The sequence below is a fragment of the Oncorhynchus nerka genome, linkage group LG15, assembly GCF_034236695.1.
Source record: "Oncorhynchus nerka isolate Pitt River linkage group LG15, Oner_Uvic_2.0, whole genome shotgun sequence".
NCBI classification, from domain to species: Eukaryota; Metazoa; Chordata; class Actinopteri; order Salmoniformes; family Salmonidae; genus Oncorhynchus; species Oncorhynchus nerka.
The window spans coordinates 94,297,703-94,316,252 of record NC_088410.1 but is presented as its reverse complement, the minus strand read 5'-3'; the positions used below and the strand labels follow the sequence as shown (position 1 = coordinate 94,316,252).

The window sequence follows — 18,550 nt, the reverse complement described above, 5'->3', positions numbered from 1 at the left end:
GTGTGTGTGTGTGTGTGCGTGTGTGGGAGGGAACTAGACTTACATCTCCTTCGGCCAGAGCAGAGATGACGTTGCCCACTGTGTGTGTGTGTGTGTGTGTGTGTGTGTGTGTGTGTGTGTGTGTGTGTGTGTGTGTGCGTGCGTGCGTGCGTGCGTGCGTGCGTGCGTGCGTGTGTGTGTGTGGGAGGGAACTAGACTTACATCTCCTTCGGCCAGAGCAGAGATGACGTTGCCCACTGTGTGTGTGTGTATGTGTGTGTGTGTGTGTGTGTGTGTGTGTGTGTGTGTGTGTGTGTGTGTGTGTGTGTGCGTGCGTGCGTGCGTGCGTGCGTGCGTGCGTGCGTGCGTGCGTGCGTGCGTGTGTATGGGAGGGAACTAGACTTACATCTCCTTCGGCCAGAGCAGAGATGACGTTGCCCACTGTGTGTGTGTGTGTGTGTGTGTGTGTGTGTGTGTGTGTGGGAGGGAACTAGACTTACATCTCCTTCGGCCAGAGCAGAGATGACGTTGCCCACTGTGTGTGTGTGTGTGTGTGTGTGTGTGTGTGTGTGTGTGTGTGTGTGTGTGTGTGCGGGAGGGAACTAGACTTACATTTCCTTCGGCCAGAGCAGAGATGACGTTGCCCAGGGAAGACAGTGACTTGTTAATGTTCTTAGCTTCCTCCAACACAGCTCCCTCTGCTCCTGTCTTACTGACCTGAGGAAATATATCATATATCAAATCTGATCTGGTCATGTGTAGTTAGTCATGTATAAGGAAGGACACTACAAACACATACAGTACAGGAGATTATGCACCAGCCTCATACATCCTGTGTAGATACACAGAAACAGACTCAAACACACTGTACAGATACACAGAAACAGCCTCATACACGCTGTAGAGATACACAGAAACAGCCTCATACACGCTGTGCAGATACACAGAAACAGCCTCATACACACTGTAGAGATACACAGAAACAGCCTCAAACACGCTGTAGAGATACACAGAAACAGCCTCATACACGCTGTACAGATACACAGAAACAGCCTCATACACGCTGTAGAGATACACAGAAACAGCCTCATACACACTGTAGAGATACACAGAAACAGCCTCATACACGCTGTAGAGATACACAGAAACAGCCTCATACACGCTGTACAGATACACAGAAACAGCCTCATACACGCTGTAGAGATACACAGAAACAGCCTCATACACGCTGTACAGATACACAGAAACAGCCTCATACACGCTGTAGAGATACACAGAAACAGCCTCATACACACTGTAGAGATACACAGAAACAGACTCATATATGCCTCATGTCCTTCAGGAGACTGAATAGATTTGGAATGGGTCCTCAGATCTTCAGAAAGCTATACAGCTGCACCATCGAGAGCATCCTGACCAGTTGCATCGCCGCCTGGTATGGCAACTGCTCGGCATCTGACCGCAACGTGCTACAGAGGGTAGTGCGTAGGGCCCAGTACATCACTGGGGCCAAGCTTCCTGGCATCCAGGACCTCAGTACCAGGCGGTGTCAGAGGAAGGCCCTAAAAATTGTCAAAGACTCCAGCCACCCTAGTCATAAACTGTTTTATCTGCTACCGCACAGAAAGCGGTAACGGATATCCAAGTCTAGGTCCAAAAGGCTCCTTAACAGCTTCTACCCCCAAGCCATAAGACTCCTGAACAGTTAATCAATTGCTTGCCTGAATATTTGCATTGAACCCCCCTTTTTTTTTGTTACACTGCTGCTACTCGCTGTTTATTATCTATTATCTATGCGTAGTCCCTTTACCCCTACCTGCATATTACCTCAATTACCTCGACTAACGTGTACCCCCGCAAATTGACTCGTGTACCGTAACCCCCTGTATATAGCCTCGTTATTGACTCTGTACCGTAACCCCCTGTATATAGCCTCGTTATTGTTATTTGATTTGATTTATAGCTACACAGAAACAGGTAAAGTATGTGATCAAGATGGATAGCCTACTATCCATCAATTACCATTTATCATTCAATTACTAACACTTGAGGGCTGAAGTTCTTATGTACTACCAGTATGGAGGATAGTTGTTTATTTCCTACCTATACGTCATTTGCCATTTATCATTCAATAACTGGCTCTTTTGGACTGAAATAACTGCTGACTTTGTCCTCTAGCAGGCGGTTTATTGATCTATTCATGTCAATTCCGGTCAAATAATTTTTAAAAAACCACAAATGTTTAGACCCTGCAGCACTACAATTGAACAGCCTGGTCCCCTGGGGATGTACACTCTGTTAATGTACCATGGGTAGACCCACATTAAAGCTACTCCATTACCACACTAGCCTCTGCTTCCTGGTTAAAGCTAGTTAATTACCACACTAGCCTCTGCTTCCTGGTTAAAGCTAGTTCATTACCACACTAGCCTCTGATTCCTGGTTAAAGCTAGTTCATTACCACACTAGCCTCTGCTTCCTGGTTAAAGCTAGTTCATTACCACACTAGCCTCTGCTTCCTGGTTAACGCTAGTTCATTCTGCTTCCTGGTTAAAGCTAGTTCATTACCACACTAGCCTCTGATTCCTGGTTAAAGCTAGTTCATTACCACACTAGCCTCTGCTTCCTGGTTAAAGCTAGTTCATTACCACACTAGCCTCTGCTTCCTGATTAACGCTAGTTCATTACCACACTAGCCTCTGCTTCCTGGTTAAAGCTAGTTCATTACCACACTAGCCTCTGCTTCCTGGTTAAAGCTAGGTCATTACCACACTAGCCCCTGCTTCCTGGTTAAAGCTAGTTCATTACCACACTAGCCTCTGCTTCCTGGTTAACGCTAGTTCATTACCACACTAGCCTCTGCTTCCTGATTAAAGCTAGTTCATTACCACACTAGCCTCTGCTTCCTGGTTAAAGCTACTCCATTACCACACTAGCCTCTGCTTCCTGGTTAAAGCTAGTTCATTACCACACTAGCCTCTGCTTCCTGGTTAAAGCTAGTTCATTACCACACTAGCCTCTGCTTCCTGGTTAACGCTAGTTCATTACCACACTGGCCTCTGCTTCCTGGTTAACGCTAGTTCATTACCACACTAGCCTCTGCTTCCTGGTTAAAGCTACTCCATTACCACACTAGCCTCTGCTTCCTGGTTAAAGCTAGTTCATTACCACACTAGCCTCTGCTTCCTGGTTAAAGCTAGTTCATTACCACACTAGCCTCTGCTTCCTGTTTAAAGCAAGTTCATTAACACACTAGCCTCTGCTTCCTGGTTAAAGCTAGTTCATTACCACACTAGCCTCTGCTTCCTGGTTAAAGCTAGTTCATTACCACAATAGCCTCTGCTTCCTGGTTAAAGCTAGTTCATTACCACACTAGCCTCTGCTTCCTGGTTAAAGCTAGTTCATTACCACACTAGCCTCTGCTTCCTGGTTAAAGCTAGTTCATTACCACACTAGCCTCTGCTTCCTGGTTAAAGCTAGTTCATTACCACACTAGCCTCTGCTTCCTGGTTAAAGCTAGTTCATTACCACACTAGCCTCTGCTTCCTGGTTAAAGCTAGTTCATTACCACACTAGCCTCTGCTTCCTGGTTAACGCTAGGTCATTACCACACTAGCCTCTGCTTCCTGGTTGAAGCTAGTTCATTACCACACTAGCCTCTGCTTCCTGGTTAAAGCTAGTTCATTACCACACTAGCCTCTGCTTCCTGGTTAAAGCTACTCCATTACCACACTAGCCTCAGCTTCCTGATTAAAGCTAGTTCATTACCACACTAGCCTCTGCTTCCTGGTTAAAGCTACTCCATTACCACACTAGACTCTGCTTACTGATTAAAGCTAGTTCATTACCACACTAGCCTCTGCTTCCTGATTAACGCTAGTTCATTACCACACTAGCCTCTGCTTCCTGGTTAACGCTAGTTCATTACCACACTAGCCTCTGCTTCCTGGTTAAAGCTAGTTCATTACCACACTAGCCTCTGCTTCCTGATTAAAGCTAGTTCATTACCACACTAGCCTCTGCTTCCTGATTAACGCTAGTTCATTACCACACTAGCCTCTGCTTCCTGGTTAACGCTAGTTCATTACCACACTAGCCTCTGCTTCCTGGTTGAAGCTAGTTCATTACCACACTAGCCTCTGCTTCCTGGTTAAAGCTAGTTCATTACCACACTAGCCTCTGCTTCCTGGTTAAAGCTACTCCATTACCACACTAGCCTCAGCTTCCTGATTAAAGCTAGTTCATTACCACACTAGCCTCTGCTTCCTGGTTAAAGCTACTCCATTACCACACTAGCCTCTGCTTCCTGATTAAAGCTAGTTCATTACCACACTAGCCTCTGCTTCCTGATTAACGCTAGTTCATTACCACACTAGCCTCTGCTTCCTGGTTAAAGCTAGGTCATTACCACACTAGCCTCTGATTCCTGGTTAAAGCTAGTTCATTACCACACTAGCCTCTGCTTCCTGGTTAAAGCTAGTTCATTACCACACTAGCCTCTGCTTCCTGATTAACGCTAGTTCATTACCACACTAGCCTCTGCTTCCTGGTTAAAGCTAGTTCATTACCACACTAGCCTCTGCTTCCTGGTTAAAGCTAGGTCATTACCACACTAGCCCCTGCTTCCTGGTTAAAGCTAGTTCATTACCACACTAGCCTCTGCTTCCTGGTTAACGCTAGTTCATTACCACACTAGCCTCTGCTTCCTGATTAAAGCTAGTTCATTACCACACTAGCCTCTGCTTCCTGGTTAAAGCTACTCCATTACCACACTAGCCTCTGCTTCCTGGTTAAAGCTAGTTCATTACCACACTAGCCTCTGCTTCCTGGTTAAAGCTAGTTCATTACCACACTAGCCTCTGCTTCCTGGTTAACGCTAGTTCATTACCACACTGGCCTCTGCTTCCTGGTTAAAGCTAGTTCATTACCACACTAGCCTCTGCTTCCTGGTTAAAGCTACTCCATTACCACACTAGCCTCTGCTTCCTGGTTAAAGCTAGTTCATTACCACACTAGCCTCTGCTTCCTGGTTAAAGCTAGTTCATTACCACACTAGCCTCTGCTTCCTGGTTAAAGCAAGTTCATTACCACACTAGCCTCTGCTTCCTGGTTAAAGCTAGTTCATTACCACACTAGCCTCTGCTTCCTGGTTAAAGCTAGTTCATTACCACACTAGCCTCTGCTTCCTGGTTAAAGCTAGTTCATTACCACACTAGCCTCTGCTTCCTGGTTAAAGCTAGTTCATTACCACACTAGCCTCTGCTTCCTGGTTAAAGCTAGTTCATTACCACACTAGCCTCTGCTTCCTGGTTAAAGCTAGTTCATTACCACACTAGCCTCTGCTTCCTGGTTAAAGCTAGTTCATTACCACACTAGCCTCTGCTTCCTGGTTAAAGCTAGTTCATTACCACACTAGCCTCTGCTTCCTGGTTGAAGCTAGTTCATTACCACACTAGCCTCTGCTTCCTGGTTAAAGCTAGTTCATTACCACACTAGCCTCTGCTTCCTGGTTAAAGCTACTCCATTACCACACTAGCCTCAGCTTCCTGATTAAAGCTAGTTCATTACCACACTAGCCTCTGCTTCCTGGTTAAAGCTACTCCATTACCACACTAGCCTCTGCTTACTGATTAAAGCTAGTTCATTACCACACTAGCCTCTGCTTCCTGATTAACGCTAGTTCATTACCACACTAGCCTCTGCTTCCTGGTTAACGCTAGTTCATTACCACACTAGCCTCTGCTTCCTGGTTAAAGCTAGTTCATTACCACACTAGCCTCTGCTTCCTGATTAAAGCTAGTTCATTACCACACTAGCCTCTGCTTCCTGATTAACGCTAGTTCATTACCACACTAGCCTCTGCTTCCTGGTTAACGCTAGTTCATTACCACACTAGCCTCTGCTTCCTGGTTGAAGCTAGTTCATTACCACACTAGCCTCTGCTTCCTGGTTAAAGCTAGTTCATTACCACACTAGCCTCTGCTTCCTGGTTAAAGCTACTCCATTACCACACTAGCCTCAGCTTCCTGATTAAAGCTAGTTCATTACCACACTAGCCTCTGCTTCCTGGTTAAAGCTACTCCATTACCACACTAGCCTCTGCTTCCTGATTAAAGCTAGTTCATTACCACACTAGCCTCTGCTTCCTGATTAACGCTAGTTCATTACCACACTAGCCTCTGCTTCCTGGTTAACGCTAGTTCATTACCACACTAGCCTCTGCTTCCTGGTTAAAGCTAGTTCATTACCACACTAGCCTCTGCTTCCTGGTTTAAATTAGTTCATTACCACACTAGCCTCTGCTTCCTGGTTAAAGCTAGTTCATTACCACACTAGCCTCTGCTTCCTGGTTAAAGCTAGTTCATTACCACACTGGCCTCTACTTCCTGGTTAAAGCTAGTTCATTACCACACTAGCCTCTGCTTCCTGGTTAAAGCTAGTTCATTACCACACTAGCCTCTGCTTCCTGGTTAAAGCTACTCCATTACCACACTGGCCTCTGCTTCCTCGTTAAAGCTACTCCATTACCACACTAGCCTCTGCTTCCTGGTTAAAGCTACTCCATTACCACACTAGCTTCTGCTTCCTGGTTAAAGCTAGTTCATTACCACACTGGCCTCTGCTTCCTGGTTAAAGCTAGTTCATTACCACACTAGCCTCTGCTTCCTGATTAAAGCTAGGTCATTACCACACTAGCCTCTGCTTCCTGGTTAAAGCTACTCCATTACCACACTAGCCTCTGCTTCCTGGTTAAAGCTAGTTCATTACCACACTAGCCTCTGCTTCCTGGTTAAAGCTAGTTCACACTAGCCTTACCACAGTTCATTACCACACTGGCCTCTGCTTCCTGGTTAACGCTAGTTCATTACCACACTGGCCTCTGCTTCCTGGTTAACGCTAGTTCATTACCACACTAGCCTCTGCTTCCTGGTTAAAGCTACTCCATTACCACACTAGCCTCTGCTTCCTGGTTAAAGCTAGTTCATTACCACACTAGCCTCTGCTTCCTGGTTAAAGCTAGTTCATTACCACACTAGCCTCTGCTTCCTGTTTAAAGCTAGTTCATTACCACACTAGCCTCTGCTTCCTGGTTAAAGCTAGTTCATTACCACACTAGCCTCTGCTTCCTGGTTAAAGCTAGTTCATTCACTAGCCTCTGCTTCCTGGTTAAAGCTAGTTCATTACCACACTAGCCTCTGCTTCCTGGTTAAAGCTAGTTCATTACCACACTAGCCTCTGCTTCCTGGTTAAAGCTAGTTCATTACCACACTAGCCTCTGCTTCCTGGTTAAAGCTAGTTCATTACCACACTAGCCTCTGCTTCCTGGTTAAAGCTAGTTCATTACCACACTAGCCTCTGCTTCCTGGTTAAAGCTAGTTCATTACCACACTAGCCTCTGCTTCCTGGTTAACGCTAGTTCATTACCACACTAGCCTCTGCTTCCTGGTTAAAGCTAGTTCATTACCACACTAGCCTCTGCTTCCTGGTTAAAGCTAGTTCATTACCACACTAGCCTCTGCTTCCTGATTAAAGCTAGCTTCATTACCACACTAGCCTCTGCTTCCTGGTTAAAGCTAGTTCATTACCACACTAGCCTCTGCTTCCTGATTAAAGCTAGTTCATTACCACACTAGCCTCTGCTTAGCCTCTGATTACAGCTAGTTCATTACCACACTAGCCTCTGCTTCCTGGTTAAAGCTAGTTCATTACCACACTAGCCTCTGCTTCCTGGTTAACGCTAGTTCATTACCACACTGGCCTCTGCTTCCTGGTTAACGCTAGTTCATTACCACACTAGCCTCTGCTTCCTGGTTAAAGCTACTCCATTACCACACTAGCCTCTGCTTCCTGGTTAAAGCTAGTTCATTACCACACTAGCCTCTGCTTCCTGGTTAAAGCTAGTTCATTACCACACTAGCCTCTGCTTCCTGTTTAAAGCAAGTTCATTAACACACTAGCCTCTGCTTCCTGGTTAAAGCTAGTTCATTACCACACTAGCCTCTGCTTCCTGGTTAAAGCTAGTTCATTACCACACTAGCCTCTGCTTCCTGGTTAACGCTAGTTCATTACCACACTGGCCTCTGCTTCCTGGTTAACGCTAGTTCATTACCACACTAGCCTCTGCTTCCTGGTTAAAGCTACTCCATTACCACACTAGCCTCTGCTTCCTGGTTAAAGCTAGTTCATTACCACACTAGCCTCTGCTTCCTGGTTAAAGCTAGTTCATTACCACACTAGCCTCTGCTTCCTGTTTAAAAAGCAAGTTCATTAACACACTAGCCTCTGCTTCCTGGTTAAAGCTAGTTCATTACCACACTAGCCTCTGCTTCCTGGTTAAAGCTAGTTCATTACCACACTAGCCTCTGCTTCCTGGTTAAAGCTAGTTCATTACCACACTAGCCTCTGCTTCCTGGTTAAAGCTAGTTCATTACCACACTAGCCTCTGCTTCCTGGTTAAAGCTAGTTCATTACCACACTAGCCTCTGCTTCCTGGTTAAAGCTAGTTCATTTACCACACTAGCCTCTGCTTCCTGGTTAAAGCTAGTTCATTACCACACTAGCCTCTGCTTCCTGGTTAAAGCTAGTTCATTACCACACTAGCCTCTGCTTCCTGGTTAACGCTAGGTCATTACCACACTAGCCTCTGCTTCCTGGTTGAAGCTAGTTCATTACCACACTAGCCTCTGCTTCCTGGTTAAAGCTAGTTCATTACCACACTAGCCTCTGCTTCCTGGTTAAAGCTACTCCATTACCACACTAGCCTCAGCTTCCTGATTAAAGCTAGTTCATTACCACACTAGCCTCTGCTTCCTGGTTAAAGCTACTCCATTACCACACTAGCCTCTGCTTCCTGATTAAAGCTAGTTCATTACCACACTAGCCTCTGCTTCCTGATTAACGCTAGTTCATTACCACACTAGCCTCTGCTTCCTGGTTAACGCTAGTTCATTACCACACTAGCCTCTGCTTCCTGGTTAAAGCTAGTTCATTACCACACTAGCCTCTGCTTCCTGGTTTAAATTAGTTCATTACCACTCTAGCCTCTGCTTCCTGGTTTAAATTAGTTCATTACCACACTAGCCTCTGCTTCCTGGTTTAAATTAGTTCATTACCACACTAGCCTCTGCTTCCTGGTTAAAGCTAGTTCATTACCACACTAGCCTCTGCTTCCTGGTTAAAGCTAGTTCATTACCACACTAGCCTCTGCTTCCTGGTTAACGCTAGTTCATTACCACACTAGCCTCTGCTTCCTGGTTAAAGCTAGTTCATTACCACACTGGCCTCTACTTCCTGGTTAAAGCTAGTTCATTACCACACTAGCCTCTGCTTCCTGGTTAAAGCTAGTTCATTACCACACTAGCCTCTGCTTCCTGGTTAAAGCTACTCCATTACCACACTGGCCTCTGCTTCCTGGTTAAAGCTACTCCATTACCACACTAGTCTCTGCTTCCTGGTTAAAGCTACTCCATTACCACACTAGCTTCTGCTTCCTGGTTAAAGCTAGTTCATTACCACACTGGCCTCTGCTTCCTGGTTAAAGCTAGTTCATTACCACACTAGCCTCTGCTTCCTGGTTAACGCTAGTTCATTACCACACTAGCCTCTGCTTCCTGGTTAACGCTAGTTCATTACCACACTAGCCTCTACTTCCAGGTTAAAGCTAGTTCATTACCACACTAGCCTCTGCTTCCTGGTTAACGCTAGTTCATTACCACACTAGCCTCTGCTTCCTGGTTAAAGCTAGTTCATTACCACACTGGCCTCTGCTTCCAGGCCTTTGACCACCGAACATTCTAATTGTTTAAACGCCACCGTTCATCAACACCCAGCAGCTGATCAAAGTTCATTATGGTGTGTCTTGTCCTTTACCGTCTCACTCCCAGCCAGGGAAAATAGGTCCCCTGGGGTCTATTTAGTGAACTCTTACCTTCTCACTCCCAGCCAGATCCACTAGGTAGAGCTTCCCACACAGTTTCTGCTCTGTCTCCACGTGTTCCTGTTTAATGTTGATCAGGAAGATACTGTGACTCCTGGAGCTGTGTTCATTCATATCTGGAGAGAGGGGAGAAAAGAGGAGAAAAGAGGAGAAGAAGAGAGGAGAAGAGAGGAGAAGAGGGGAGAAGAGAAGAGAGGAGAAGAGAGGAGAAGACGGGAGAGGGGAGGAGAGAGAAGGAGAGAGAAGAAGAGAGAAGGAGAGGGGAGAAGAAGGGAGAAGAGAAGAGGAGAAAATAGGAGAGGAGAAGAGGGGAGAGGAGAGAGGAGAAGAGGGGAGAAGAGAGGAGAAGAGGAGAAGAGAAGATAGTAACAGAGGTAGTAAGATAGTTGGCAGCAGAGATAGTAAACCAATATGACAGACCCCCCCCCAGACACTATAGAAGAATCTGCAGAGTCTCTCTCGTGCCTTTACACTTCACGCTATAAAATGTACTAAGTGTCATTTGGACTTACTGGTGACAGCTACATGGCGGTTGGCTTTTCCCTCGTCAATAACATCCATCACCTCCTCTGGGCAGGAGACAAAACGCTCAGTGCAGCCCTGAGAGACAATTCAACAAATGACAGTCAAAAAAGTTAGCATTAGGAAGATGACACGTCTCTAATGTAGAAACCATCATAGATGGTCAGTTAACATTAAATCATCACCTCAGCTGATGAAAGTCTGACTCACCTTCACATAGGGAACCCTGTGCTTGTCCTCATGTACTGCCAGGTTAGTCTTCGTCACTGAGAGAGATGGACAGAAGAAGAGATGAGTACTTTTGGAGATTTTACTTTCATATCTAGCCAAAGGCCCAAAACAGTCAAATCGGTTTTAAATCAAAATGTATTTAAAGTGTACTTCCCAAACACACATACAGATGCATCACACATACAGATGCATCACACATACAGAGAGAAACAAGAGGTCATTACAGTGCATGAACAATCACAGAACAGGAGAGCAACAACTCCTAAAGGCCTCCTCAGGCCTCCTCAGGTCTCCTCAGTCCTCCCTCAGGCCTCCCTCAGGCCTCCTCAGGCCTCCTCAGTCCTCCCTCAGGCCTCCTCAGGCCTCCTCAGGCCTCCTCAGGCCTCCTCAGGTCTCCTCAGGCCTCCCTCAGGCCCAGAATGTAAACTCAATTTGATTTAAACAGAAAATGTACGGTACAGCAGACCGCTACAAATCTCCTTCTGGTCAGGACCGAGGGACGACTGGGGACATGACAGGACAGAGGGACGACTGGGGACATGACATGACCGAGGGACGACTGGGGACATGACAGGACAGAGGGGCGACTGGGGACATGACAGGACAGAGGGGCGACTGGGGACATGACAGAACAGAGGGATGGACGGCTGGGGACATGACAGGACAGAGGGGCGACTGGGGACATGACAGGACAGAGGGGCGACTGGGGACATGACAGGACAGAGGGGCGACTGGGGACATGACAGGACAGAGGGATGGACGGCTGGGGACATGACAGGACAGAGGGGCGACTGGGGACATGACAGGACAGAGGGGCGACTGGGGACATGACAGGACAGAGGGGCGACTGGGGACATGACAGGACAGAGGGACGACTGGGGTCATGACAGGACAGAGGGACGGGTGGGGACATGACAGGACAGAGGGGCGACTGGGGACATGACAGGACAGAGGGACGGACGGCTGGGGACATGACAGGGCAGAGGGACGGCTGGGGACATGACAGGACAGAGGGGCGACTGGGGTCATGATAGGACAGAGGGGCGACTGGGGTCATGACAGGACAGAGGGACGGGTGGGGACATGACAGGACAGAGGGGCGACTGGGGACATGACAGGACAGAGGGACGGACGGCTGGGGACATGACAGGACAGAGGGATGGACGGCTGGGGACATGACAGGACAGAGGGACGGCTGGGGACATGACAGGACAGAGGGACGGCTGGGGACATGACAGGACAGAGGGACGGACGGCTGGGGACATGACAGGACAGAGGGAAGGCTGGGGACATGACAGGACAGAGGGAAGGCTGGGGACATGACAGGACAGAGAGACGGCTGGCTGGGGACATGACAGGACAGAGGGACGACTGGGGACATGACAGGACAGAGGGACGGCTGGGGACATGACATGACCAAGGGACGACTGGGGACATGACAGGACAGAGGGGCGACTGGGGACATGACATGACCAAGGGACGACTGGGGACATGACAGGACAGAGGGGCGACTGGGGACATGACAGGACAGAGGGGCGACTGGGGACATGACAGGACAGAGGGGCGACTGGGGACATGACAGAACAGAGGGATGGACGGCTGGGGACATGACAGGACAGAGGGGCGACTGGGGACATGACAGGACAGAGGGGCGACTGGGGACATGACAGGACAGAGGGGCGACTGGGGACATGACAGGACAGAGGGATGGACGGCTGGGGACATGACAGGACAGAGGGGCGACTGGGGACATGACAGGACAGAGGGGCGACTGGGGACATGACAGGACAGAGGGGCGACTGGGGACATGACAGGACAGAGGGACGACTGGGGACATGACAGGACAGAGGGGCGACTGGGGACATGACAGGACAGAGGGACGACTGGGGTCATGACAGGACAGAGGGACGGGTGGGGACATGACAGGACAGAGGGGCGACTGGGGACATGACAGGACAGAGGGACGGACGGCTGGGGACATGACAGGACAGAGGGACGGACGGCTGGGGACATGACAGGACAGAGGGACGGCTGGGGACATGACAGGACAGAAGGGCGACTGGGGTCATGACAGGACAGAGGGGCGACTGGGGTCATGACAGGACAGAGGGACAGGCTGGGGACATGACAGGACAGAGGGGAAGGACTGGGGACATGACAGGACAGAGGACGGACGGCTGGGGACATGACAGGACAGAGGGACGGACGGCTGGGGACATGACAGGACAGAGGGACGGCTGGGGACATGACAGGACAGAGGGACGGCTGGGGACATGACAGGACAGAGGGACGGACGGCTGGGGACATGACAGGACAGAGGGAAGGCTGGGGACATGACAGGACAGAGGGACGACTGGGGACATGACAGGAAAGAGGGACGGACGGCTGGGGACATGACAGGACAGAGGGACGGCTGGGGACATGACAGGACAGAGGGATGGCTGGGGACATGACAGGAAAGAGGGACGGAAGGCTGGGGACATGACAGGACAGAGGGGGACGGGGGACATGACAGGACTGGGGACATGACAGGACAGAGGGGCGACTGGGGACATGACAGGACAGAGGGACGGCTGGGGACATGACAGGACAGAGGGACGGTTTTGGACATGACAGGACAGAGGGACGGCGGCTGGGGACATGACAGGACAGAGGGACGGACGGCTGGGGCCATGACAGGACAGAGGGACGGACGGCTGGGGACATGACAGGACAGAGGGACGGACTGCTGGGGACATGACAGGACAGAAGGACGGACGGCTGGGGACATGACAGGACAGAGGGAAGGCTGGGGACATGACAGGACAGAGGGACGACTGGGGACATGACAGGACAGAGAGACGGCTGGCTGGGGACATGACAGGACAGAGGGACGGCTGGGGACATGACAGGACAGAGGGACGGCTGGGGACATGACAGGACAGAGGGACGGACGGCTGGGGACATGACAGGACAGAGGGACGGACGGCTGGGATCATGACAGGACAGAGGGAAGGCTGGGGACATGACAGGACAGAGGGGCGGCTGGGGACATGACAGGACAGAGGGACGGACGGCTGGGGACATGACAGGACAGAGGGGAAGGCTGGGGACATGACAGGACAGAGGGCGGCTGGGGACATGACAGGACAGAGGGGACGACTGGGGACATGACAGGACAGAGGGATGGACGGCTGGGGACATGACAGGACAGAGGGGCGAGGCTGGGGACATGACAGGACAGGGGACGGCTGGGGACATGACAGGACAGAGGGACTGGGGACATGGCAGGGGACATGACAGGACAGAGGGAAGGCTGGGGACATGACAGGACAGAGGGGTCATGACAGGAGAGAGGGACGGGCTGGGGACATGACAGGACAGAGGGAATGGCTGGCTGGGGACATGACAGGACAGAGGGGGACGGCTGGGGACATGACAGGACAGAGGGACGGACGGCTGGGGACATGACAGGACAGAGGGACGGCTGGGGACTGGGGACATGACAGGACAGAGGGAAGGACTGGGGACATGACAGGACAGAGGGACGGGTGGGGACATGACAGGACAGAGGAGGGGGACATGACAGGACAGAGGGAAGGCTGGGGACATGACAGGACAGAGGGACGGACGGCTGGGGACATGACAGGACAGAGGGACGGCTGGGGACATGACAGGACAGAGGGACGGCTGGGGACATGACAGGACAGAGGGACGGACGGCTGGGGACATGACAGGACAGAGGGACTGGGGATGACAGGCTGGGGACATGACAGGACAGAGGGAAGGACGGCTGGGGACATGACAGGACAGAGGGAAGGCTGGGGACATGACAGGACAGAGGGAAGGCTGGGGACATGACAGGACAGAGGGACGGCTGGGGTCATGACAGGACAGAGGGAAGGCTGGGGACATGACAAGACAGAGGGAAGGCTGGGGACATGACAGGACAGAGGGGCGACTGGGGACATGACAGGACAGAGGGACGGCTGGGGACATGACAGGACAGAGGGACGGCTGGGGACATGACAGGACAGAGGGACGGACGGCTGGGGACATGACAGGACAGAGGGACGGACGACTGGGGACATGACAGGACAGAAGGACGGACGGCTGGGGACATGACAGGACAGAGGGAAGGCTGGGGACATGACAGGACAGAGGGAAGGCTGGGGACATGACAGGACAGAGAGACGGCTGGCTGGGGACATGACAGGACAGAGGGAAGGCTGGGGACATGACAGGACAGAGGGACGGCTGGGGACATGACAGGGGAGGGAAGGCTGGGGACATGACAGGACAGAGGGACGGCTGGGGACTGGGGACATGACAGGACAGAGGGGGAGGCTGGGGACATGACAGGACAGAGGGGGACTGGGGACATGACAGGACAGAGGGGGACGGCTGGGGACATGACAGGACAGAGGGACGGACGGCTGGGGACATGACAGGACAGAGGGAAGGCTGGGGACATGACAGGACAGAGGGACGGCTGGGGACATGACAGGACAGAGGGACGGCTGGGGACATGACAGGACAGAGGGACGGCTGGGGACATGACAGGACAGAGGAAGGCTGGGGACATGACAGGACAGAGGGACGGACGGCTGGGGACATGACAGGACAGAGGGACGACTGGGGACATGACAGGACAGAGGGACAGACATGGGGCGACTGGGGACATGACAGGACAGAGGGGCGACTGGGGACATGACAGGACAGAGGGACGGCTGGGGACATGACAGGACAGAGGGAGGGGACTGGGGACATGACAGGACAGAGGGATGGACGGCTGGGGACATGACAGGACAGAGGGATGGACGGCTGGGGACATGACAGGACAGAGGGACGGCTGGGGACATGACAGGACAGAGGGAAGGCTGGGGACATGACAGGACAGAGGGACGGACGGCTGGGGACATGACAGGACAGAGGGATGGAAGGCTGGGGACATGACAGGACAGAGGGAAGGCTGGGGACATGACAGGACAGAGGGACGGCTGGGGACATGACAGGACAGAGGGCTGGGGACATGACAGGACAGAGGGAAGGCTGGGGACATGACAGGACAGAGGACGGCTGGGGACATGACAGGACAGAGGGAAGGCTGGGGACATGACAGGACAGAGGGGACACATGACAGGACAGAGGGACGGCGGCTGGGGACATGACAGGACAGAGGGAAGGCTGGGGACATGACAGGACAGAGGGAAGGCTGGGGACATGACAGGACAGAGGGAGACGGCTGGGGACATGACAGGACAGAGGGACGGCTGGGGACATGACAGGACAGAGGGAAGGCTGGGGACATGACAGGACAGAGGGGGAAGGCTGGGGACATGACAGGACAGAGGGACGGAAGGCTGGGGACATGACAGGACAGAGGGAAGGCTGGGGGACATGACAGGACAGAGGGAAGGCTGGGGACATGACAGGACAGAGGACGGGCTGGGGACATGACAGGACAGAGAGACTGGGGACATGACAGGACAGAGGGACGGCTGGGGACATGACAGGACAGAGGGACGGCTGGGGACATGACAGGACAGGCTGAGGGACATGACAGGACAGAGGGCTGGGGACATGACAGGACAGAGGGACGGACGGCTGGGGACATGACAGGACAGAGGGACGGCTGGGGACATGACAGGACAGAGGGAAGGCTGGGGACATGACAGGACAGAGGACGGCGGCTGGGGACATGACAGGACAGATGACAGGACAGAGGGGGACTGGGGACATGACAGGACAGAGACGGCTGGGGACATGACAGGACGGCTGGGGACATGACAGGACAGAGGGACGGACTGGGGACATGACAGGACAGAGGGGGCTGGGGACATGACAGGACAGAGGGACGGCTGGGGACATGACAGGACAGAGGGGCGGAGGCTGGGGACATGACAGGACAGAGGGGCGGCTGGGGACATGACAGGACAGAGGGATGGAGGCTGGGGACATGACAGGACAGAGGGACGGCTGGGGACATGACAGGACAGAGGGACGGCTGGGGACATGACAGGACAGAGGGGACGGCTGGGGACATGACAGGACAGAGGGACATGACAGGACGGCTGGGGACATGACAGGACAGAGAGGGACGGCTGGGGACATGACAGGACAGAGGGACGGCTGGGGACATGACAGGACAGAGGGACGGCTGGGGACATGACAGGACAGAGGGAGGACGGCTGGGGACATGACAGGACAGAGGGACGGCTGGGGACATGACAGGACAGAGGGACGGACTGGGGACATGACAGGACAGAGGGACGGCGGCTGGGGACATGACAGGACAGAGGGACGGCTGGGGACATGACAGGACAGAGGGGGACGGCTGGGGACATGACAGGACAGAGGGAAGGCTGGGGACATGACAGGACAGAGGGAAGGCTGGGGACATGACAGGACAGAGGATGGCGGCTGGGGACATGACAGGACAGAGGGAAGGCTGGGGACATGACAGGACAGAGGGAAGGCTGGGGACATGACAGGACAGAGGGACGGCTGGGGACATGACAGGACAGAGGACTGGGGACATGACAGGACAGAGGGACGGCTGGGGACTGGGGACAGACAGGGAAGACGGCTGGGGACATGACAGGACAGAGGGAAGGCTGGGGGCTGGGGACATGACAGGACAGAGGGACGGCTGGGGACATGACAGGACAGAGGGAAGGCTGGGGACATGACAGGACAGAGGGAAGGCTGGGGACATGACAGGACAGAGGGAGACTGCTAGGGACATGACAGGACAGAGGGGGACATGACAGGACAGAGGGAAGGCTGGGGACATGACAGGACAGAGGGAAGGCTGGGGACATGACAGGACAGAGAGACGGCTGGCTGGGGACATGACAGGACAGAGGGAAGGCTGGGGACATGACAGGACAGAGGGAAGGCTGGGGACATGACAGGACAGAGGGACGGACGGCTGGGGACATGACAGGACAGAGGGAAGGCGGCTGGGGACATGACAGGACAGAGGGAAGGCTGGGGACATGACAGGACAGAGGGGCGACTGGGGACATGACAGGACAGAGGACAGGCTGGGGACATGACAGGACAGAGGGGCGGCTGGGGACATGACAGGACAGAGGGATGGACGACTGGGGACATGACAGGACAGAGGGAAGGCTGGGGACATGACAGGACAGACGGACGGCTGGGGACATGACAGGACAGAGGGACGGGCTGGGGACATGACAGGACAGAGGGACGGCTGGGGACATGACAGGACAGAGGGACGGACGGCTGGGGACATGACAGGACAGAGGGAAGGCTGGGGACATGACAGGACAGAGGGAAGGCTGGGGACATGACAGGACAGAGGGAAGGCTGGGGACATGACAGGACAGAGGGACGGCTGGGGACATGACAGGACAGAGGGACGACTGGGGACATGACAGGACAGAGGGGACGGCTGGGGACATGACAGGACAGAGGGGACGGCTGGGGACATGACAGGACAGAGGGAAGGCTGGGGACATGACTGGGACTGACTGGGGACATGACAGGACAGAGGATGGCTGGCTGGGGACATGACAGGACAGAGGACAGAGGGACGGCTGGGGACATGACAGGACAGAGGGGCGGACTGGGGACATGACAGGACAGAGGGACGGACGGCTGGGGACATGACAGGACAGAGGGATGGACTGGGGACATGACAGGACAGAGGGACGACTGGGGACATGACAGGACAGAGGGGACTGGGGACATGACAGGACAGAGGGGGACGGCTGGGGACATGACAGGACAGAGGGCGGCTGGGGACATGACAGGACAGAGGGACGGCTGGGGACATGACAGGACAGAGGGACGGACGGCTGGGGACATGACAGGACAGAGGGACGACTGGGGACATGACAGGACAGAGGGACGGACGGCTGGGGACATGAC

At 52.8% G+C, this 18,550-nt stretch overlaps 1 protein-coding gene across 1 annotated transcript in view; it reads right to left on the bottom strand.

Moving 5' to 3' along the window:
* Positions 1-18,550, bottom strand: part of LOC115122996 (kinesin heavy chain-like) — a 208,625-nt gene that overhangs the window by 43,696 nt on the left and 146,379 nt on the right. The window contains exons 6-9 of the mRNA XM_065000738.1: positions 10,649-10,704; positions 10,429-10,516; positions 9,908-10,032; positions 592-696 (exon numbers count right to left, since the gene is read on the bottom strand). Of these exons, the coding sequence (XP_064856810.1) occupies positions 592-696; positions 9,908-10,032; positions 10,429-10,516; positions 10,649-10,704 (374 nt within the window). The remainder of the gene's footprint in view (positions 1-591; positions 697-9,907; positions 10,033-10,428; positions 10,517-10,648; positions 10,705-18,550) is intronic.